The sequence below is a fragment of the Haliotis cracherodii genome, unplaced genomic scaffold (assembly GCF_022045235.1).
Source record: "Haliotis cracherodii isolate W230 unplaced genomic scaffold, xgHalCrac1.p SCAF_7, whole genome shotgun sequence".
NCBI classification, from domain to species: Eukaryota; Metazoa; Mollusca; class Gastropoda; order Lepetellida; family Haliotidae; genus Haliotis; species Haliotis cracherodii.
Window position 1 is genome coordinate 26384149 of NW_027266330.1, and position 25156 is coordinate 26409304.

The window sequence follows — 25156 nt, forward strand, 5'->3', positions numbered from 1 at the left end:
TTGTGAAGTGGTAATTAGCAACGTGTCTTCATACCAGCGTCTTGAATGACATTTTCGGCAGGTTCAGTAGCTGAAAAAAAAGTTCAAAGGTGAATCGTTATCAGTAACCATTTAACTAAACAATACACACAAATAAAAAAGACATGCTCATTGCAGTTTGCTGGTTTGTGCCATGACCAGCAATGTGCCTGTTATATGACAGCAGATTGTAGATAATCAAGTCTGGACGATGCAATATGCCAGTTATATGACAGCGGATTGTAGGTAATCAAGTCTGGACGATGCAATATGCCAGTTATATCACAGCGGATTGTAGATAATCAAGTCTGGACTATGCAATATGCCACTTATAACACAGTGGATTGTAGCTAATCAAGTCTGGACGATGCAATATGCCAGTTATATCACAGCGGATAGTAGATAATAGAATCTGGACAGTATAAACAAGAGGTTGATATCACGAGCAACACCCACAGCCAGAGGAGCATGATGACATGCAATATAGCAAGTCACAGAACCTGTCGTCCACTCAGTTGCCACGTACGACAAGCCACAGAGGGCTTGAGTCATATTCTATCCTGTGTCCTGACGCGATTCCTCAACGTAAGTACTCAAAGAATGGTAGTAAATTTGGATCTTCATCGGAGGAAATTGATGCTTTGTCAATCCAAGTGTAAAATGGGATACCATACATGAATATGTGATATTAGTTATACTCGGTCACCCCGGATGGCATACTCTTTGATTCGATTGTTCTGATCGTCAAGAGGTCATACCAGTGTAATATTACGAGTGGTTGTAGATAACATCATATGTAAAGTTGTGGGACATTGTAAGATTTTTTGGCTGCCTCTGGTGAATTCGTGAAGGAAGAAGAAATGTGGAAATTGTAAATAATCATAGCTACCTTGGTAGCACCATAAAGGACCCGTAAAGAGCCGGGTTATAATAGGTCTTCAGAAACCCCTGCTTGCCGTAAAAGGCGACTATGCTTGATTTTAGAGGCGACTAAAGGGATCGGGGGATCAGGCTTGCTGACTTGGTTGATGCATATCATCGTATCCCAATTGCCCGGACCAATGCTCATGTTGTCAATAACTTGATTGTCTGGTCCAGACTCGATTTCTTACAGACCGCCGTCATATAGATGGAATATTGCTGACTGCGGTGTAAAACAACAAACAAACAAACAACAACATAAAGCATAATGGGTTATTTGCCATGACTCAGAAACATCTATGGAAATCCAAATAAGAACAAAACTACGCCATGCAAGTGTTGAAATTAGCTCAAATATGCATAGGCAAACCTGGAAGCATGTATGCATTGTGAAACGTCACAAACTCAAAAAACCTATGGAAATATTATTTCCTATGAATTTTTAGTTTGCGACGTTTTGATTTATAACTCATGGACACATGGAGTGCCAATATTGACCTTTTCCAGACTTCGCCACCTCCATTTTAAAATCGGCACATTTTCAATCTGAAGTTTGGTTGACTAACTGTTTTTCTGGATGATGCTAAATTTACTTTTCATATTCTACCATACTTCTGAAGTAAGCTTTATCAGACTTGATGTATGAAAAGTTTGGCTGTTGGTGGCTTCAAAACCAGTGCCAAAGAAAAAAAACATATGTAAAAATTATGTCAAAAGGCACGTTAAATATATTCTTAAAACACTCTGTAACAAAATCTGTGGACAGACCCAGAACGCAGAATGAAGACAGTGACAAGGATATTATTGACAATTTGAAATAATACAAATAACTAATTATTTTCCGACTTCAACTAAATAGGAATACCTAACTATTATTTGGCTTTCAATTTGCCATATTTAACTTGTTTTTAACATGGATTGATATTTACTAAATATTTATTTTTTTAATGCACAATGAAATTACAATATCGAAATGTAATTCTTGATTCAATTCCGGGTTCCTGACAGCAACATGCGAATTCCAGTGTATCTCAAGCATATTTTCGTTGGACCTCAGCAATATTTTTTTGTATTCGACACAGAGGATTCAATTCTATGGAAGAAATGTCCTTTTGTTAAATGCTGGGGCAGAGAGTTATGCCATACCCTTCACAACTAGCTCTCTGTTCCCGATCAGCTGATGAGACTCGTTTTTGATCCAAGATGGCGAAAGTGTGAAAAAGGTCAATAAGACCCTAGTACCGATAAGGAGACTACTGGTAACATAGTTAGAAGGTATTTCTGTATTAGAATAAGATGTAAATTTGCCAAAGTGTTTATCAGCAATAACCTCAACCAGACGAAAACTGTGCATCTGGTCGTGACACTGAGCACTCTTGTCAATTGGGTGTCCTCGTCATCCTGTCACCCACTGTATTATTTGTCACATAAGTTGTATTCAAAAGCCGACTGTGACACTAGCCTAGAAAGGTGTTCTTATTACATCCAAAGGAACGGACCCATCCCTACCTTTGCCTAGATGCAACAAATGTGTTTCAATCATGATTATGCTTGATTATTTCTATTTGAAAATATGGGTCCTTGCTTTTACAAGCATCTCATGGAAACAAATGTACAAAATGTCTTCCTTTTCCAGTCAGTGTTTCTAGTGAATATAATGCCTTTTGTAAATGTATACCCTGAGTATAAATTTGACCTTCACTATCAGTGGCAAGTTGTTCAAGAACATGTCAAAATCTCATGCAAATATGACGTCTTGCAAGTCACCGTGACCTACTTCTGGTATTAAAAGAATGTCATCATTTGTCATACATAAGTATTCAAACAATATTACCACCACATAGATAAGCCTTTAATAAGTCCCTGTGACAAAATATTGACCATGGTTATGAATGAGATACACATGAAATAATATCCCTGGGATATCCAAACATTGCGTGGTTTCAATAAAAGTGACCCTGCGCCGCAGTCATATTCAGAAAATCCAAAACAATGATTTACATACCCATTGCAGGTGATATTGCTAGGTCTTGGAGACAGATAAGCTCGGTCTTATCCTCAATGACTGCCTGTTCAAACAGATAACGTTGATATTAACAGATGTTCATGTATCACGTATCATGATGTCCTCTGTATTATATATAAAGGGTGAGTAAGCTTCTGACCTCGCTATGTTATTTATTGATTCAGAACTGCAACTTCCACAACATGATGGAGATAATGATATCCTTATAACTAAGTTTAATCATCTAACCGATCTTAAAAGTTGGAAAAGGTCCTCCTGGTTTTCTATTCCGTCCTTGAGCTGCATCATCCGTGTTCGACGAACATCGGTCTGCCGGTCACCTTCCTCCTCCTCTGTAACACCGTCGTAATAAAACTGAACAGGATCCAGCAAACGGTACATAACCAGCCTTACCATTATAACTCTCTACAAAACATACGACGTGTCACTGTTAACACTAACGCAGTCATGTGAGACACCACGTCGCTGGATACAATAATGTGAAAAGTGAATATAGTATGCATACCTAATGATAATCCCTTCTTTAATGGTTCAGCAATCATGCTCGATCTGAGAATGTTGGACTGAAAATAAAAATGTCAATGTTCCAAGTAAAGTTGCCATTATTTGCTGAAATATATATTTGTTCGTTAAACATTGACTAAAAAGCAGATTGTTAACAAGATTTTCACTGCCCACGATGCAGTTTTGGAAGGGGAAAAGTAAACTTTACCTTTTCAAGTGCTATATACTAATATCTTTGTGCCAATAATATTTTATTCCAAGATGGTTTATCATCGCTTTGAGTGTTGGTTATTATCAGTTCAACTGCGCAGTTCAATATTGTATCAAGACTAAGATCTATAAATTACAATTGCTTCAATTGCGTTTGCAAAGTAAGTAAAGATCCATCAAAATAAATGTGAATAGATGATTACAACTACATGTACACGTGTGTAAAAATCCATGATCATCCCAAATAGGTGTTGTTTCCGTTTAGTGGATTACCAAAATGATAGTCGCAATCAGATATATCGTTAGCTTTTTCTCGTACTGCAGAGGAGCTACAGTGAAACACGAGGAAGAGTTCGGAAGAACACGTGGTCAGAAAATACCCCAGAAATACATCTTACACTTACAACATCACAGAGCCATTCCGAGGAGACGAGAACAAACATAAAACTTACGACATCAAAGTCCTGTATAAAACGGAGTAACTTGAGAGCATCCACTTCCCATAACCAGTACTCCACCTTCCTTTTCCACTTATCTGAATAGAAATGAGACAATCAAAATTGAACGTCATTTCTTTGTGCACTCACCACTAAATATAATGTAAAGAGAACTTTATCAAACAATATTTCCAATGTCAGAAGCATTTCTAAAAAGTCATACCATCGTGCAGACCACAGAGATTTTTCTCCATCTCGTGTACTTCCTGAAATATAAAGTAAGACAATATAAGTTGTCCAACAGTTTCGAGGGGGCATGAGTTGATGTACTCTCTATGGAACTTTATGTTACCCGAGTCCGACTGAACAAGTCTGCAGTCTGCACCGAGGCCTCGAAGGACGAGGGGAACATTAACTAACAAAGTGTATATCATCCCATGTCATCCTCGAGACAAGTGAACTGGTTATAATGCAGGTCTGTCCTAGGCATGCATGGTTTTGTCCGAATCGGTAAGAATACCACAGTTAGCGATTTAACCACTTCTTTCTTATCATCTGACTTGATCAAACTTAGAGTTATACCACCTAGATCTATTTCATTCGAAAAATATCATATTAGTTTCCAGAGAATGTAATGCAACTGGAATATTGTTAAACCCTACTGACACACTCAATCACTAACTGTATGTAAAGATGAAATACTAAGCACTCGATTCGTAGACCTACGATTTCAAAAGGCCAACTTATCGACTCCGTCAGGGTGCTATGTACTTACAGTCAGAACATAGAAAATTAGAAATATCTGAATGATGTTTTTACCTTGTCTGCTGTCTGTAACCGCATCTTCAATTCTTCAACACTGGTAGGATCTTCGTTGAAAGCAATATGTTGTGATGGCAATTTATTCAAAATGATGAATACATAAACTACTCAGAACAAATTTAACGAATGCAAACACTTACTAACTATGTTTATACCAAAAATGTCATATATGACAAGAATGTGAAGCCATTATAAACGGTGTCACGTTTCTTGATTTTATTACTCGAAAGCAAAATCTACTTTTGTACAATATAATAATGAGGTGAAAAGTGACATTAAATCGTTTATGTTATATGCATACCATTGTTTATATGTAACAATTATTCACCTGCCATTATATGCATAGATATAAACGTCCATAATAAGTCCGCCTAAATTTTTTTGGGTCACATTTATTGGTCATATTGATTGAGCTCAATTATTGTCTCCTTAACTTACCTTACTGCTCATGCATGTAAAGCGCACAACACTCGTCTAATGCATATCAATGTTTATAACATTGCTTCCTGCTGTCAGGAATATTGCTTCATAGCAACCATGGTATGTTGTAAATTGCAATGATTCAGTTGATAGTTATGGTTGTTGAAATTAAACTATCAATGATTGTAATAAATCTTACAAAGTTTGTCTGTACATGTATTTGCATGTCTTACCAAAAAATCGTTTTGATGTTGGAGAAAATAATTGTAATCAATTCACTTATTTTAGAAACTCTTGCGGTAAAACAACTACATCTCTCATACATAACGTACCCGTTTGAAATCGCCACACTCGACCTCGAGGCCTGTAGGGCAAAATGTGAGCATCAAGAACAATGTTCTCATACGCTGATAGATCCCACTTCCAGACGTCATTCAGTGATATTGTTGATTCGTGTACTGATCTGGAAATGAAAAACCTCGTCTTGAAATGGAATCGAACATGAGATACAGGCTACTGGGAAAACTAACTGTAGAATCAGGTACATCATAAAGGTCGAACCGTTCTATTGAACCTACCTCAATCTGTCCCTCTCTTCCCTTGACCGACAGACCAGCAGAGTGTCGCCCAGTCTGCTCAGTCTCCTTGCAACCTCCAGCATCAGGACGGTGGCTTCACGTTTAGAATGAAGCCTCACCTTAACGTTGTTACTGTTTATATTTTCCAACAAAAGGATGCAGTGTTCTTTGGTAAGAAATCCTAACTGACTCTCTTTTGCATCTACTTTTGTCTCAGCTAATGCTGCCCAGAATGCCATAAGTATTTGGTCATACTTGAATGAATTCATCAACATGGAAGTTTTGGAAACGAATGCTGAAGATATCACGGCAATATTTTGTAACTTTGCAAAGAACACACCAGGATCTTTCATATCATTCGTGCAAACAACTCCATGTATAACATTAATGCTTTCATTGGTAAACCGACGTAATTTTGAAGTCACTTCTTTGGCCACTGAGGTGTTGTAACTTCGCACCATATCAGTTTCCTTGTCACAGGTTATCACTGTCAGTACAACCAGGGGCTGGTGGGGAATGGCTAGAAACATGTCACATCTTATTGGAGTTGGTCTTTCTAACACTGGAAAGTCTAGTGTTATTGCTAAGGATTCTGCCAAATGCACAAAACACGTTGTGTCATCACAGGTGTCCGGTTCTGCACCAGTGACAAGGTTGCAACGATACAGGGATTCATCAGTTTCCAGTAGTGAAAGTAGCATGTCCTTGATGTTCACAATGTGACCCGGCAGGTTGGTTGGAGCGATGTTGACGCCGCCTGTGGATATCAAGATCGGTTAATTCACTTCTTGATGTCAGTGTAAACAGCGAAAGTTTTTGTTTGCCAATGATAATAACTGTCTTTTCAAGTTATTGGTTTCGTATCTGAATTTCCTTACATATGGCAAACCATCAGGAATCACATGATCAGTGATTAGAAACAATTCATATCGTAGTCAGAAGCAATAAAAGCTGTGAGGAAGTTACCAAAACGCAGTGTATTCGCAGAAAAATGCAGAAAGCGTGCTGGTGTCACATGCACGACTATGCAACCTCCGAAATTGATAAGAAATTGTTGCTTTGAATCAGTGGTCATGACAATACCACTAAATCAAACATGACAGTAGCGCACACTGGAAATCATGATAATAACAAACTGTGAAGACTGTGAGGTACGATTCATCACATTAGGGGATAGACTTAGATCATCATCAAGTATTAACACAAGTTAGAGCCATAGCTCACAAGGGAATAAGCTATCAACGAAAGTTTAAAGTTAGCATGACCATGGCTGTTGCGTCAGAAACACTCAACTCGTTTTCAGTGACTCATTGATTTTCCTTCGATATGACACAGCACGACCTCAATAGTGGCGGTTTAGTGATGGTGTGGGATGGCATCACTCACAGCTACACAACAGTATTCCCCAAGTCTTGATTATAGAATTATACTACTCAAAGTTTGCTAAGGATCAAGTTTTGAAGATATCAAAATATCCTCCAACAAATACAGATTGAAATATCGCGGTTCACAATGATTGGGAACACCTAAAGAGCCTCAATTTCATGATGAACGGACAGAGTCATGATGTCATTGGCACTATTTGCACAAGGTGGTAAAAAACTGTTTGGAGGTACAGTGAGATAATCGCTGTACATCAGTATCAGAGAGCAAAACCAACAACATTTGCGACGAAGGATTACAACAACTAATGCAATTATGTATTACGCCAAAGACGTTGTTTGACGCATAGTCATGCTTGAAACTAGGTCACCACAACGTCTTGTTGCAGATGTCTTTGGGTGTTAGCCAAAGTGTGATCCGCAGGGCATAGAATCGATACCAGATATTTCTATCAGCTTCTCAGCGACATTCAGGTCGACAACATCCCATCACACAACTGGAAAATAGGTGTCTGCTGATTGTAGCAAGACGTCATCATTTTGTGACTGCCACAACACTCAGAAATGACCTGCGGAACGCCAGTGGCGTTAACGTTTCTCCTCAGACAGTGAGTGAGTGAGTTAAAATTTTAAGTCACATCGGCAATATTTCAGCCATATCGTGACTATTCCTCAGACAGTACGCAATCGTCTCAGTGATCCTGCTATTACTGAAGACAATTTTCACATGGCACCATCCAAACACTTATAGGGAGCAGAGATCGCTTCACGTGGATTACCACACTGACCATGTCTTCTCGCAATATAGTCGTTGGCTACTTCAACAGATACACAATTTACCTTTTGAGCTGGTGAACCTTAGCAAATGTTGAGTGATATATTTCTGCTATTTTAATTAATCATATCAACTGCATTTACCTTACTTGTTTACCCAAAGAAAAGAAACAAGTGTACCTTTGCTCATGTAGTGACGCTTAATGTCAGTGATATGTTCTCTTGTCTTCTGTAACTGCGGGCGCAGAAAGTCTTTGCTGTTAAAATAATTTAAACCATCCTCCTTCCCGTTTGCTGTATTAATCTGAAAATACTGTCACGTGTAACAATCATCAGTTCTAAAACATCCAGAAAGTCAGTGATAACTGACATTTCAAGTAAATATAAAAAGTGGCCACAAGCATATATGCTTTACCTGTATCTGTGTCTTTGCTACTGATACAAACATACTGATCAACAGGTCATTTTCGTTTTCAGGTGTATATTGAGTGATCCTGCGATACATTTGTCCAAATTAGTATATACAAATACTAGTTGATAGACATGTATTTAGTTTGGACTTACTGTTTGTACATGTGGATCACGTGACCTGTTTGGAGTACCTGAAAATCAACATTCAGTTATAAGTCAAGTCTGGTGTATTTAGTACCTGATAAATGCCGTCTTTGAATTAAAATTTATGGATTACCGATAATAACCTTTAAGTATTCTATGTTTGAATATGATGCATTGCCAGCCAAGTTCTCATATACATGTAAATGAACATATTAGCCATTACCCTAAAGCAACATATAATATACATAACTTCACGGTACATCAATACCTTTCAGGAACAGCCATTGTCGACCACAAGGCTCGAACAGATAACTTCGAGTTTCATGCACCACATTCTCAAACTTGGACATGTTCAAATCTTCCACATCAAATGTCGTGATTGTGGACGAGTGAACTGACCTGCAAAGGGAACATATTTCTAAATAATAATAATTTGAACCAGTATCTGTGAGAAATTTATCATCCCATTGCTTCTTTTCTCTGCCATATTTTTGGACACACGTCAGACACGTCAGAGATGGGAGTACTTGAGAATATATCTGACATTGACTTGTCTTATTTGAAGGTCAGTCTCACCTATTGCAACAGACAAGTATATGATATAGGCAGGCAACAAGAGAACAGTTTCGTTTAAGGTTAAAGTCACTGGTTGCATGTCGAAAAGCATGACGTCAACCTGAAAATCCCTCATTCTTGTGAGAATACAAACCATTTTGGTTTTAGAATGACATATCAAAACCTATAATTGACCATATGAACGAAAATATAATCTGTCAATACAAGAGAATAACCAGTATAGATTATCCGCCGAAACAGATTATATTTATCGTAAAGGGCAAACTAGCGGTGAAAACTATATGAATCGATCACTGAAAATCAGTGATGACACCAGGCAGCACCAGCGGCAGTACCGACAGCACCAGCCACTCACACAATTTGAACATAAGTTTCTGTGTATTTCTTGTCATCTAATTTAAAAGGCGAATTACAATAACTGGCATCAAATTGAGTACCTGTATTGGGTCGTTGAGTACATTAAGTATTATACAATATCGAATTCTGAAAACACTTATTGTGTCGTATCTAAGATTGAGTACGTGTATTGTGTCGTATATAATGTTGAGTACATGTATTGTGTCGTATCTAATGTTTAGTACCTGTATTGTGTCTTATCGAATGGCGAGTACCTGTATTGTGTCTTATGGAATGGCAAGTGCCTGTATTGGGTCTTTCTTATCTTGATAACATGTATTGTGTCGTGTCGAATGTTGAGTGCCTGTATTGTGTCGTATGTAATGTTGAGTACATGTATTTTGTCATATCTAATGTTGAGTACATGTATTGTGTCATATCTAATGTTGAGTACATGTATTGTGTCATATCTAATGTTGAGTACATGTATTTTGTCATATCTAATGTTGAGTACATGTATTGTGTCATATCTAATGTTGAGTACATGTATTGTGTCATATCTTATGTTGAGTACATGTATTTTGTCATATCTAATGTTGAGTACATGTATTTTGTCATATCTAATGTTGATTACATGTATTGTGCCGTATCTAATGTTGATTACATGTATTGTGTCTTATCTAATGTTGATTACAGGTATTGTGTCTTATCTAATGTTGATTACATGTATTGTGTCATATCTAATGTTGACTACATGTATTGTGTCATATCTTATGTTGATTACATGTATTGTGTCATATCTAATGTTGATTACATGTGTTGTGTCATATCTAATGTTGACTACATGTATTGTATCCAGATTAAATGAAGGATTTGGCAGTATTTTAATGAGATAGTTAGCAATTATCCAGCTATATCACGATGGGGGATCACACATTGGGATATGGGCTTCAGACATTGTACTCATGTGTCTTTTATGGAAGAAATCATGCTAATAAAGTTTTGTCAAATACAAAACTTAAATACACAAGCTATCGCGTACAAGTTCACAAAAAGAAGTGATTCTTAGTTTATCCTGAGTGACTTTGACCTCAAATGGCATTCAATCATATACACCAGGGGTACATAGGAGGTTTAGGTATGACACATTTAGGTATGAAACATAAGCGTGTGATTGAAAACAATTGTGGCAGCAGTCAGGAAACCAACCACCCAACCCACTACATTTATAACGAACACGCTTATAACGAACTGACGGATATAACGAAATGTATTTTGATCCCGTTCATTTGCTGAATATATGCCTATAACGAACTACGGTTATAACGAACTAAAATAAGTGGCCCCTTTTAGTTTGTTATAACCGTATTTTACTGTATTGTCCTTAGGTTCATTCAATGATAATTAATGAAAAATATCGGCATATTCTTTGATAGTTAATGGTTAGTACTACAGATGTGAATAATGGTCGCCTGATATTTAAGAATGTCATCTCACTATTGTCCAGGAGAGCAACACAAACTTTGTTCTTGGTAGTCATATAATTAAGTTCACAATATCATACTACCTGAGTCTGTCCCTCTCTTCCTGTGAGTTGCATATCAGTAGAGTTTCCCCTAGTCTGCTCAGCCTCCTGGCTACCTCCAGCATTAGAGTTGTGGTTCCACTGCCGGCCTCCCATCGTGGTTGAACATATTTACTCTCTATGTTCTCCACAAGATATACACACTGATCTGTGGTGAGAAAGTTGATACAACTGTCATCTACTTCACCTGTCTCTGTCAGGATTGACTTAGTCTCAGCAACAGCTGCCCAGAAGGCCATCATCACGTGTTCATATTTTGATGGAGTCATCAATAGAGAAGTCTTCGGAACAAAGGATGCAGCTAATGCTGCAATTCTCTGTAACTTTATGAAGCACGTATCAGTGTCTGTCAGGTCACTCAAACTCAAGACTCCATGAATGACGTTGATGCTCTCATTGGTAAACCTGCGTAGTTTTGAAGTCACTTCTCTGGCCACACTGGTGTTATAATGTCTTTTCTCCTCGGTTTCACTGTCGTCGTCAACCAGAGTCAGCACCATGAGGGGTTGATGGGGCATTGCTATGAAGATGTCACATCTCGTATTTCCTTGCGTCCTCGACACAGGGAAATCTAACAATGTTGCTAATGATTCTGATAAATACAAAAGGCACGTGGTGTCTCTTTCACTCGTATATTCACCATTAACAACGTCTTCATGGTACAGAACCCCGTCCGTCTTCAGCAGTGAAATGAAGGCATCTCTGACATCCAACAGATGCGCCGGTATCCGTGACGGAACTACATTCAGTGTACCTGTAATATTAGTGTTATTTGTATTTTTCATCGGTTCTGGGACATTAGAAAGAACAACTGACAATTGTTTACAATCAAAATACGTGGTCATTAGGCATTTTGTCATGACATCTCAAAATTAGCATTAAAATGTAAACATTTTACCATTTACCTTTCTTCACAAAATTACTTTTAATCGCTGTAATGCTCTCTTTGATTTGTGTCAAACGAGGACGCCGAAAATCCTTGCTGTTTAAGCACAATTCTCGCCCTGGCATGTTCTGCATTATTACCTGAAACATTGACATTGAAATCCGTGGAACATGAGACCCCAATAACATCATCGGGCCATATCAACAAACAGAAATTATTTTTATCCAAATGTTAAAAATCTATTGTATTCATAATCTTTTGTCTTTGTCACCATACTTTTGATTTAGATCGTATCATAAATTACTTTCAACTTTTATGTGTGTGTTCCTCTATACATGAGTTTCCAATTTCAACTGTAACCATATTTCACTGAGATTAATTCCACATGTAGCGCATATAACATTTAGTTATATTATATTCTATGTATTTCAACCATTCATTTCCATACTTTTCATTCAACATGTTTCTGATGGAAACATTCTTTTCCCCCCTGACATCATCACATCGTCTTTTATTGGCATGTTATAATGTGCAAGGGTGAACAGAAACCTATGTTTTCAAGTAAGCTGTGTGTGTCACTGCGTCGCTATTTGTTGTACCTGAACTTGGTCTTTCAAAAAGAACATGTCAGTAAAGGTACCAAAACATATGGAGACGGTTACTGGTGTATATGTACATCTAAGCAATAGCAATAGAAATATATTGTTCAACCATAACAGTATCCGTAAATACAAGTATAGTCTTGTAGTGTAATGGAACTGACAAAAATGGTGAAAATAGCTAATAATGTATAAACTTAGTAAACTTACTGAATTCTTTGTGATCTCTTTGTTTACCTCACTACGCTGTTCACAATGACGGCATGGAACCACTCTTCAACAGAGTATGCTGTGACTGTGTCCCCTTCCACTCTGTACGCCAGGGGTCCCTGGGTGTCATAGAACACTATACCACTGACGGGCTGGACGTGTATTTCGATAACAAAGTCTCCAGGCACCTTCGCAGCAGTACTCTGCATATCACTGTCTCTTGGAATGAAAAAGACATCCACCAGGCCATTTTGTATTTTATGTCCATCATAGTCACAGATTAAAACACCCTTTGAAACACCTTCCTTTATTTTAGCTTCTACCGTCTGTTGACTATTGATGGGAACTTGCTGAATTTCCACAAACCTTGACTTATAAAGACGTCCATTGAAAGAACGGTCTTTCTCTGCTATGCCAAGGAAGTAGGTGCCACCATCTGTGTTCTTTGTAAATGCACTAACGTATTCAAGAAGTTTGTGGTCATCAAACATGAAACGAACTATTTTCTCATCTGTTTCCTTCCCTTTGAAGTAACCCTTGAATTGAACGGATATACTCTCGTGCAGTCTTGTTAAATCCTGCAATGTATGCCCAGAAGGATGCACTGATTTAAACTGAGTTCTGTTTTTCAGGAATGTTATCAAAGTTGGATCAGATGGCCTGATGATTCGTTCATCAAGGGCTATTTTGGTTTTAGAGTCAGATGTTGTGAGATACACACCCCCTTCAACATACAGTACAAGGAAATCTTTATACTGATGTGTATCCTTTAAAGTATCCTTATCAACACACACAGACAGTTTCCTTTCTTCTCTTAACTTACTGTTCTTCAACCTTTCAATTTCCTTCGATGTCTCAACTATTTTCTGTTTCAGTATTTTCCGTATCTCCTCAAACAACTCCCCACCTAGTGTCTCATTTGCCTTCAGGTCAAGCTTGGCCAGCTGTTCCTGTTGACTTTGATGTTCCTTGGTTTTCTTCTCCAGCTTCCCAGATATTTCTTCAAGTACTCCATGTTGCTTCTTCTGCAGTTTGTCTAGATCTATGGCATAATCACTCAAGAACCGTTTCGTGTAGACATCAGTGAACAGGCTTCCATCTTGAATTAAAGTCTGAAGTTTGTCATCAGCAAATTCATCAAAGGCCCCAGTAAAGGTGTCTTCTTTTTCTCGTCCAACAAAATGAATCAGTAGATGACCAGAATTAGAATTGCGGAGTGCAGTTGCATTTTTCAACAATTCCTTGGTTTTGATAGCCCGCTTTTCTTTCTTCCTTTTATTTTGTTCCCTGTTTTCCTGTGCTAGTCCGTGTATATAGTTGACATGTATGGCCATGCACAAAACATTGGACTGTGTAGAAATGTTTCTGAAGGTCTCAAGTGCTTCCTGCCCTCTTGGAATATTTAGACTGAAACGTTAAAGATATTTTCTATATCCGTGACACTTGGTTGAAGAGCAAGATGTGAGAAGAATCTAACCGATGAAAAAAACATTTGACTCTTTATCCATATCTCCTCATAATAGTATATTCTAATGAGAAGGATATGCAACTTATGAATAGTTACAGGCTTTTTCATCAATCTGTAAGAGATAACTTAACCCTCGTGCACAGGCCCCTGAAGCAGGATAGTGATATTACCGAAATACTTGACCCATATATATAAATAGACAAGGTACGTCGCTCGCTGTCTTGGCTGAAGCTCCCTCCACATACGATCTCCATTCCACAAACCTTTATTTTTGCAATTGATTAGCTATATCGGGTGATATTATCCAAATATTGGCTCAGTCGCGGCTGTGGGTCACGGAAGTAAAGACAAATCTCCGCATTCAAAGCCCCCCGAGCGCTCTGATTGGTAAATATCCCCATGTGCGTTTGTTATGCTTGGGCCAATAACAGCACTCGACGCCATTGAGCATTGCGATTTGTTGTTTACTTCCGTGACCCATAGCCGCGACTGGGCTAAGCACCTTCCAGTTAAGTTTGAAAATGTATTACTTTGGCTCAAGCATTACTCTTTCTTCTTCCCAATTTTTTTTAAAATCATGTTTTACTAAAGGTTTCAGTTTACAGACCGACACCTGCCCCAAACCTAAGGACCGCCGCGCAACTCTCACAAGTTTTAAGAACCAAAATAGATAAAGAAATATATGTTTGACAGAGTTATCGTCCCCTTTAACAAACCTCCATTTCTAGACGTTAAAGTTCACCGATACGCCTGGTAGATACAAAGGTGTCGGTCACCACTGATTGTACGAACAGGCTGAAACTGCATCGTAGAGCTTTACCAGACTGATTTTATCAGGATCACCCAAACCATCTTTATTGTATTTTTTATTTTAATCTGTACATAACAATAAGGCCTGGTGATGGGCACCTCCCCGTTGTAGGCCTAGATAGGGAGGGAAATATTCCCCTGAAGCAAACCTACATCACCAAGCTAGAGCTAACCTCCCGAAAATTGTTAAAAACTGGGTTACAGAACAACAAGAAAGTCGTCTTTTAACTCCGCAGCCCTGTCAGCCTCCCTCCGGTATACAAACCAACCAAACTGGATATGGGACTTGCCCCAGACGGATGCACAGAACCCATCCAAGAATATCTTGCACCAAACAACTGAAGTCCACACTTCCTGAGTGTGCGAAAGCAGCTGGGTGGTCAGAAATACCACGAGTAAATGGCAAATTATTAAAGCGGCATTGGGACAAAGCCATGCAGAATGACAGAATGAAAAGAACCTGGTCAGCTCTGGCGATAACATTTTTTTATATATGCGCCTGTGAAAGGGGGATATAAGAATGGGTGCCGTCCGTCCGTCCGTCCTTCCATCCTTCCGTCCGTCCGGCACAGTTCCTTTCCGGAGCAGAACACAAAAAACATGAGAGATATCTTCACCAAACTTAGCACATAGATACGTCTAGTGGTGAACTGGTGCCTTTTGATAGTTTGGGATTTTTGAAAAAAATATTTTTCGAGTTTCCATGGCAACGGCTTTGACTTAGACTGAAAATGGTAGTAGTCCTCGTTTCTGGAGCAGATCTTGAAAACCGTACAATATGTCTTCACCAAACTTGGCACATGACTGGTGTCTTTTGGTAGTTTTGGATTTTTGAAAGAAATATTTTTCGAGGTTTCCCAGGCAACAACTTTGACTTTGACTGAAAATGGTGGTAGTGCTCGTTTTCGGAGCAGATCTTGAAAACCGTACACTACATGTATTCCTTCGCCAAACTTGGCACATAAATAGGTCTAGTGGTAAACCGGTGCCTTTTGTTACTTTGGGATTTAAAAAAATATACTTTTCGAGTTTTCGAGTTCCACTGTCTTGGAGCTACACTACACTTCTCTGTACACCTCATGGTGACCCCTGCCCTCATTGATCTCTAAGTAAAGTAAGAACACCCTCACTTCTCTGATTATTGTTTAAGTAATAACACAACTCATTGCAAATACAAGACTGAACTGCATCTTAAACCTACTCAACTGTATAAACACTGCCTTCTATGCTGTATATGTTCTTGTCAACCATACTCTGTACTTCACTTGCTTGATAACGGACCGCCTCCGTGGTCTAGAGGTAGAGCGTCCACCCGGAGAGCGGAAGGTCCTTGGTTCGATCCCCGGCCGTGTCATACAAAAAGATGTTAAAAGATGGTACTTGTTGTTACCCTGTCTTGTGTTTCGGCATTAAGGGCATTAAGGGGCTAAAACAAGGACAAGTCGGCTCAGAGTCAGTATACTGTGTCTGAGTTGGGTATTCATGTTAAACTGCGGCATGGTATCTCAGTGAGCTAGCACTATAAATCGGCATCAGTCCGGACTAGTGCAAGCAGCCACAAACACACACACACACACGTGCATGCACGTCGCTATATACGTGCAGTAATCTTGGATGCGACGTTAAACCACATTTCACTTCATTTCACCTTGATAACGGTGTTAGAACCTACACTGAACGTCGCTCCTTATTGTAATAAAGAAGTTGTTCGTCAATATGGCTCATCCTCATTACAAATACAGTTACGTATTCTATTATAAACTGCAGATGGCAAACAACACCAGTATTAACTTTTTTGGTGCTGCAATTAGGCTGTTTACAAAAAGATCCAGTGAGCATTGCACACAACCGGACATATCATATTGGCGGGGGATATGAGTATTTCATGTTTGTTCTGCTGATGCAGTTTTCACTGATGACCCCCAGATGGGCTCACAAAATGAAATTTCTGACGGTGGCCTCGAAGATGTTGAGTTCTTTCCCGATTCCTACCCCTCTTCTGTCAGTAATGTTTCTGATGACCCCTGGTATATTTTGTTTGTGGCATTTCATAATCAACTACGTGATTTACCGATCGAGAAGCGAAGACCAAGTAAACCATTTAACCGATCATTTCCACAGAAACGACTTGATACATTACTGATATTATTCCAGTCACTCTTAAACGCTCTTTGCATGGCATTAACTATTGCTTGTATGCGGCTGCTTGAACCTTCCATACAGTTTCCAAAGACAATGAACCTCAAAAAGATAATAAACAAACTCATCAAAAGAAAAACCGGTTCTAAATTAAACTTAATTAGAAAAATTGTTGTGCAAAACTTCCACCCTAGAACTTGTCCGAATACACAGTACAAAATATTTATAGGGTGTCTTACACATCTTGTGTCATCATACTGATGGTCTGGAGGAAGAGCTATCCATGATGACAGCTTATGTGGTGTATATACACACTGAGTTCAAACAAATCTCAGAAAGTCGCCGAGACAAATCACAGCTCAAAAACATCAAGCTCAAAATCAAGTCAAAATTAAGCTGGTCTAATCTGTCATCATTATCATCGAAGTCGTAGTCAGCAATATGTTCTTGCAAATTGAAAATATTGTCACAGCTTGAACACTGGCACATGTCAGAACATTTAATGTTTTTACTTTTACAGGAGCATTTTCTTTTGGCAGAGAGACAGTGATTCAAATTTTGGCTTTCTGGAATATCTCTCAGTGAAATATCTGTTTCCCTGCCCATAAGACAATATATTGTTGCCTTGGAAACAATAGTATGCTTGATTTGCTAGATGGAGCCTGAGTGTTTACATGAGTGGAAGATGGGGAAACAGTAAATGAGACAAAGATCTGATCTTAAAACTGGGTTCAGTATAATATACTCAACAACAAAAGTTCCTGTGACACCAATATTTTAGTGTATTTTTCAAACAAGTAATGTTTGGTTTTCAATATTGTAGTACATGTATGGAATGAACTCACAAAAACGCAACTGCGACAGAAAAGCATGCATTCCATGCAAACGTTGACTTTGATGCAAGCCCCATGCATTTCACTACCCAAGAATGGGTATAAAAAACACGTGCGTTAACAGGATCCCATATGCATTGTTTAGCATCGTGCTGACAACAACCACTCAGGAAAACAACAAAATTACGCAATTAATTAACATTACGAAATGCCACGCCTGTCCGAAAGAGCCATTGGTATGCATGAAGCATGATCGAGTCAACGTGATATTGCAAGACAATTTAACGTCCACAGAAACACCATTTGGTGTTTATGGCAACGTTGGCAACAGACGAATGCAGTCAGAGACCATCCTCGGCGTGGCAGGCCACGCGTAATCAATAATCGACAAGACAACTGGATTCGAACAACACACCTACGAAATCGATTCCAGCCAGCGACAGTGACTGCAAGAAGCATCCTTGGCCTTCGACGAATATCTTCAGAAACCGTACGTCGTCGTCAAGTTCTATTCACTGACGAGTCTCGTTTTCGCCTCAGCCACAGTGATGTACGGATTCGAGTGTACCGACGTCGAGGTAAACGTTACGTCAATCATTGCGTCATGGAAGAAGATCGGTTCAGGGGTGGCAGCGTTATGGGGTAGGGTGGGATTATAGCAAGACAAAGGACCCGTTTGATAGTGGTCGAGGGAAATCTCAATGGACAGCGCTACCGCGACGAGATCATCGGCCCTGTTGTTCTACCGGTTTTGCGTCGTCATGGCCCAGGCATTACCTTTCAACATGACAACGCCTGGCCTCATATTGCTCGACTTGTTCAGGATTCTCTTAAAAAAAACAACGTGAATGTCATCCCCTGGCCGGCTCGCTCCCCTAATCTCTCACCAATCGACCAGTCGGCGCCTTCGACGTCAAACACGTGTTTCACAGACACTCCAGGAACTTCGAAACATGCTCCAGCAGATATGGACAGATATCCCACAGGACTTTGTGCGACGCCTGGTCCATTCCGAGAGACGAAGATATGTTGCTTGCATCGCAACCAGAGGTGGACACACACGCTATTGATTTGTAAGTTGACATTTTGGCATGTTCATTTTTTTTATGAAATCGCGCATTTTCTGAAGTCAGTATAGCAAATTAAACCATTTGAACACTTACAGGAGTCTTTTATCTGTTGCAAATCGAAATTGTTTCAGATTTGGTAAAAAACATAACTTTGCATTATATCTTATTCAATGTCACAGGAACTTTTGTTGTTCAGTATACATTATGCAATTTGATCCGTCAGTGGTCATTGACTTTTTCTTGGCTGCATCAATCTTTGTACGGTCAGAGTATCTCATGTACATGTAAATGGCGCTCTCCTACAGTCAAGAACAAACTCCCCTTATACTACCCCTACTTCAGGCAGGGGAGGAATAACTCTTTCTATGGTAGCCCATATGGGGAGGCAAGGAGGAATGTTTAGTGGTTTCCGAGGTAAGGATTGACAGTTGCTGTGAAGTTTCATTCTCTTTCCCATGCAGTTGGAGCCAAGAATGCATGGGTTCCTTAACTTGGGAGAAACTTTCCTGAGAAAAATGTAGAAGTTGACCATCTTCCCTACATGCCACATGAATGCAGCACCCCATGGCGGCAGAGCTATTGGAATCTTATGGAATGAAAAAAGCACTGTGATTGGTCAGCATATATGTTTCAAGGAATTACGTTGCAAGAGGTTGGAACTACAAAATAATAAATTATAGATGAATCTGCAAAAGTTTGACAGCTGATTGCAAATTATTGTGCAAAACTTTTGAATTAGGAAAATACTTTTCATGCAGAAAGTTTGTGGTTCCTTGAATTGTTGAACGAAAAATGATTCGAGACCTTTGAACATAGCCTACATGCTAAATCGCAATACCTGACAAAATCTTTAATGCTTGACGAAACCCCTTTCGTTGATGACGACATAACAACACTTTTATGCCAATATCTGCACAGTGGGAAAAGTAACCTTCGTTTTTTCCAACGTATTTTTAATTAAGGACGGATAATTTGATGAATATGATAATCATAATTGAGTATAAGATCAGTGATTCGTTACTCAGATAGATACACAAAAAGGTGTACATAGTTTATTGAATCTAGTATGGTATACTCTGCAATAAACTGTCATTATCATACAACTCAACGCATATATATATATATGGTAATAATCAAGGTTATCTAATATTGTTACTTTTTGCATGTTAATCGAATAAGAATTACAAAATATCTTGTCAAATTGTCAGTCGGGAAGAAGTGGATTTGTTATGGAGTTACACCTGACTAAAACTGTTCGTTTTCAAGCTGACATATCAATTGGAAATAGATTTTTTTAAGAATTCCCAGAGGAGAAGATGTTGAAGTTAAGGCTGTTTTATTCGAAAGACAAACACGACACAAAAAGTATATCTCAAAACATATTTTACTCAATAAATATCTTCTCCTCTGAAACGGCTGGACCGTTTGAGTCTGAACTCTCGCATGTTTGTTGCTTCTAGCGATGGCATCATAATGCCTTCAAATCATTGTAATGGTATTATTTGTTTCGTTAGCTTTTCAAATTATAGGAAATACAACTGTCATTTAAGTATGAAACAACCACGTCAAAGAAGCATGTTTGTGGATTATCAAAGTATTTATGTTACTGTGTATAAATCCTTATGTTATTGTGTATACAGTGGTTGAAGCATTGATTCTCAGTTATGAATGCAATGATATATAGAGGTTATCACGCGAGTGTGTTTGGGGATGGTAAATATCCTGCATTAGGAATAAACATTGTATTTAGCGAGCCTTGGCGAGCTAAATACATAGTGTTTATTCCTAATAACGGATATTTACCATCCCCAAACACACAAGCGTGATAACCTCTTTATCATATAATGTCATTCTTCAATTCTGTGATTGAAAATCGCTTCCCCTCTCTCACAAACATTTCCGAAACATTGCGAGTTTTCCTGGAATGCGCGCATTAATATTTATTACGTCACAGGGTAGGTGATGTGTCAGTCGGACAGTGACTGTAGCCAATATAGTTCAAACTGAAATCTGTTTCTTATACAGTGGCGAAGCAACATATACGCAAAACAACAATTTTTTTTACTTGCCTTTCGCGACAATCCATCGGTCTGTCCGCTAGAGTAACTGCCCTTTGTCAAAGGGAAGCTACTCTAACCCTAATCTATGAGACATCACGGCCAGTGATTGTTCACAGTCGGCCTGTTCTGTCATAACGTTAAGAAGTGTAGTCATATGTACACACAGCGCCAAAACGAAACAAGGTAACAATTCATACATATTTCGCCTAAACCCAACTATTTTTATTTGTGGAAAAGGTTTCAAGCTGCAGAGGTCTACAAGCACAGATATGGCTTCTGATCCTGATTGGCTAGGCCTAGTGCCCTCGCAAAATTGTTTCGAAATTTATATCTCAAAAGTTGCCAAAACTTATAAAATGCCTTAGTTACGTCGCGGTTCGACACTAACTTTCAGTATATAAGACTGGGTTTTTTTTAATAATTGTATCAATTATCCCTGCAGTTTATCCAGATTCACGGTGGGTAATTCTGACTCGATCGCCGAATGACAAGTGCGACGCCATGTTTGTTTATAAACACTGAAAGTAGTCCCTACTTGACCTTTGATATTTACATCTCTATCCGCATATGACCCCAGCGGATATCGTTTTTATCCGTTTGCTTTATCCTGCAGAGAAACCTACCCATTATATGATAAATAGTAGTATCCTATAATTCAAGTTAAGATTACAGCAAAACAGACATGCTGATTTGGATCTCTTGCATGCAATGTCTATTAACTATGGACATAATCATACCAATGTGAGGTAATTGAGTTTTTAATCAGACACATATGCAATTGCCGATACACAATGGCATCAGTGACTACCATCTGTTAACGCCCTGTCATATAGTTGGAATATTGCTGAGTGCGGCGTTAAACAACAAACAACTGTTAACATCATTTGAAATGACCCGGCAAGGATATCGAACATTTAAACTTCTGTTGTCCGGGTGTATCGAACGCAAACGGTACAGACCTGAAAGGCATATACGGGACATGACGATGGTGAGTCTGTTTCTGGTTTTCCGATTCAGAGTGACAAAAGACTACCTATGAGACTGTATGGCAAAATGGATGACTTCAGCTTTCCAACAGTCTACTTTCCTTTTTTTGGCGGAGCAATATTCCAATATTTCCAGCGTTTGGTGTCTACATTTCACAACCTCTGGGGTACAATTGAGCATGTTCTTCCTACCAAGATTCTCAAGAGCATCATGTGACTTTTACTGAAAAGTTGCTTGATCATAGTTACAACATTCAAGGCATTAGTAAAGCTGTCCAGTTTTCGGGGTACGTCTGGATACATTTCCAAATTGGATGTATCAGTGACAAAGATGATGTCCGAAGGTATTCGCTATTTGGATTTGTACCATATTTTCACGTATTTTTTAAGTGAACAGTTGTCTGGCCTTATAATGTATTTGTGGCAGGTGCCACCAGTGAACATTTGTATCATCACTATGTGATAGTGATTATTAAACACATGCTTATGATGTAGTCTGAATCGTACATTAGACTATGCTTTAAGAGATGAGGTGAGGTGAAATGTTGTTTAACGTCGCGTCCAAGATTATTGAACTTACAAAGTTACGCTGACATTACTAACAAATGTACACTTTAGAAACTTGCCAGCGTATAAACTCGGAGCTGCCACCATAACCCTTGGAATCTCCCACCCACCGCACAACGAAAATATTCCTAAACAAATATGTTCACAGTGTTTATCCGCTGTGCACTTGAAATCGTTTTCAAGATAACGTTGTCCAAATGTAACTTGCACACACAGGTCAAGGGATCATATTTACCTAGCAACGCGACATATCAACATTAGATAAGGTTGACAGGCACATGTTTGAGAACTTGAATGACCCATGTTTCGAACAGACTGCCCTTTGCTTCGTACAAACCCATGGGAGATAACACTGGGAGTGAGTACCTGCTTAGTTTGTTTAGATCCAATGTGTATTTTAAAGATATGACTCTGTATGGTTGACAATAACTTCCAATAAAATACAAAGGCCAGAAAGAATAGGAACGAACAAAAGGGTGAAAATACACCCAAACGAAGGGAAATATCCATAAGCCATCATATCTGGTGGAAAAGCCTAGCTATCTCATTGGCCAGTAACCGTCTTGTAGCAAACCCCTATTGGTCGGTTGGTCGGCCTGTACGGATACCGTGACGTCATTATGTTTGATTTAAATGTCACGTAATAATTGACGTAATAATTCGCACTTCCAGTTTCCATACTGAAATCGGATGTCAGTCACAAGATAGATCGAATTCATAGATAATTTTTTATCGAATTCATAGATATTTTTCACCGAAAATAAGTACTTTACATTTGTCACTAGCGGGGCAACCGAAATTCCATTCATTACTTCCAACACAGTGAGGTGAGGTGAGGTGAGGTGAGGTGAGGTGAGGTGAGGTTTTAACGTCGCGTCCAAGATTATTAAACCTATATAGCGACGTGCATGCACGTGTGTGTGTGTGGATGCTTGTTCTAGTCTGCACTGATGCCGATATATAGTGCTAGCTCATTGAGATACCATGCTGTGGTTGAACATAAATACCCCACTCAGACACAGTATATTGACTCCGAGCCGACCAGTCCTTGTTTTTGTGCTCCTTAATGCCGAGACAGGGTAAAAGCAAGTACCATCTTTTAACGTCTTTTGGTATGACGCGGCCGGGGATCGAACCAAGGACCTTCCGCTCTCCGGGCGGACGCTCTACCGCTAGACCACGGAGGCGGGTTTTAAGCAGAGAAGTCTCATGATTATTGAAATAGTTTTTCACTTTCTATTTAATTGGGCCCTGCAGTTGTTAAATCGGAAATTAACCATGGCACATGGAATGTGTTTTCTTTTAAATGGGCAAAGACTATGGCATATAGGTAGTGTGCTGATTTTTTTAACATTCAGGTTAACTTATCATAGTATAACGTCGTTTCTTTCTTACCCCCTTACATACATATCATACAATGGAACAACAAGTGACAATTCTTCCTTGCCAATGAAATATTCTTCAAAACACTCGCTTATGATATGTGCGGAATCGTACGGTAAACACTGCTTTGAGCAGATATTCCTTATGAACATGCAAAACACCTATCTAGTTTCTGATTTGATTATAGAAGATAACTGCTGGCTGAGATATTCAAATACGTGATATGGATGTTGGTTGGCATGTCGTATTCCGTTGTGAAACACATCAAAATCTCTCTTTTGAAAATTAATTGGATAGAAATATAGTAAGAAAATGTGATAATGTATTTGCTGACTTCATTTTAAGTGATTTACAGTTCGTTGCACCTTGTTTCAATGTGCTTTGTTTGTTTGTTGGTTGTCATTTCATTCATGTATTTAAACAAATAAATAACCATTGCATAGTGCAACTGAACAGAAACCCGAGACAGATGTAAAACAGAACAGAGACTTGTAATAAAACCGACAAACTCACTTGATACATTCCTCATGGTACGTCTTTTCTCCCTGTACACTTTTAGTCCCCGATGGGAGATCTTCACCACAGTAGCTACATAGTAACATCTCATCTGGAATCCTTGTACTTTACATTACCTAGAATGAAAAACGGAGAAATCTGAAATAAGTTTACATTGAAACAAGTCATGTGATCATCTGAAAAAAAACACGGGAACATATGCTGCAAGTGAAAATAGGGAATCGCATCGGACATATGTTTTGTCACCGATGCGTCAAATCTGGAAATGTCTTCCACATGTTTGCCATAACACCTTTTGAAAGCTTTACTGAGGCCTTGAGTGTTGTAACCTTGATCAAACAATTTCTGAGCAAGAGATGTGTGACACTCTTTGAAATCTTGGTAGAAAGCGCATCCTGGATTGTATTAACTCTTTCATCACTGGCTGCCCCAGAGTTATGTCCCTTGAAACCCTGCAGTCCCTGACACTGACAAGGCCTGTACAG

General features: G+C 38.9%; 2 protein-coding genes across 2 annotated transcripts in view; both read right to left on the bottom strand.

Moving 5' to 3' along the window:
* The window catches only part of LOC139447932 (uncharacterized), a 51645-nt gene extending 39481 nt beyond the window's left edge, over positions 1-12164 (bottom strand). Inside the window, exons 1-13 of the mRNA XM_071229422.1 lie at positions 12050-12164; positions 11127-11898; positions 8916-9046; positions 8657-8694; positions 8273-8396; positions 5937-6693; positions 5691-5821; positions 4936-4985; positions 4340-4382; positions 4132-4214; positions 3471-3528; positions 3194-3297; positions 2945-3008 (exon numbers count right to left, since the gene is read on the bottom strand). Coding sequence (XP_071085523.1) covers positions 2945-3008; positions 3194-3297; positions 3471-3528; positions 4132-4214; positions 4340-4382; positions 4936-4985; positions 5691-5821; positions 5937-6693; positions 8273-8396; positions 8657-8694; positions 8916-9046; positions 11127-11898; positions 12050-12164 — 2470 coding nt within the window. The remainder of the gene's footprint in view (positions 1-2944; positions 3009-3193; positions 3298-3470; positions 3529-4131; positions 4215-4339; positions 4383-4935; positions 4986-5690; positions 5822-5936; positions 6694-8272; positions 8397-8656; positions 8695-8915; positions 9047-11126; positions 11899-12049) is intronic.
* A 698-nt stretch (positions 12165-12862) lies between these two features.
* LOC139447805 (uncharacterized) lies at positions 12863-24757 on the bottom strand. Its single transcript, XM_071229291.1, has 2 exons — positions 24669-24757; positions 12863-14246 (listed from the first exon to the last, which is right to left on the bottom strand). The coding sequence occupies exons 1-2, from the start codon at positions 24755-24757 to the stop codon at positions 12863-12865; spliced, it is 1473 nt and encodes a 490-aa protein (XP_071085392.1).
* Between the last annotated feature and the right edge of the window lie 399 nt (positions 24758-25156).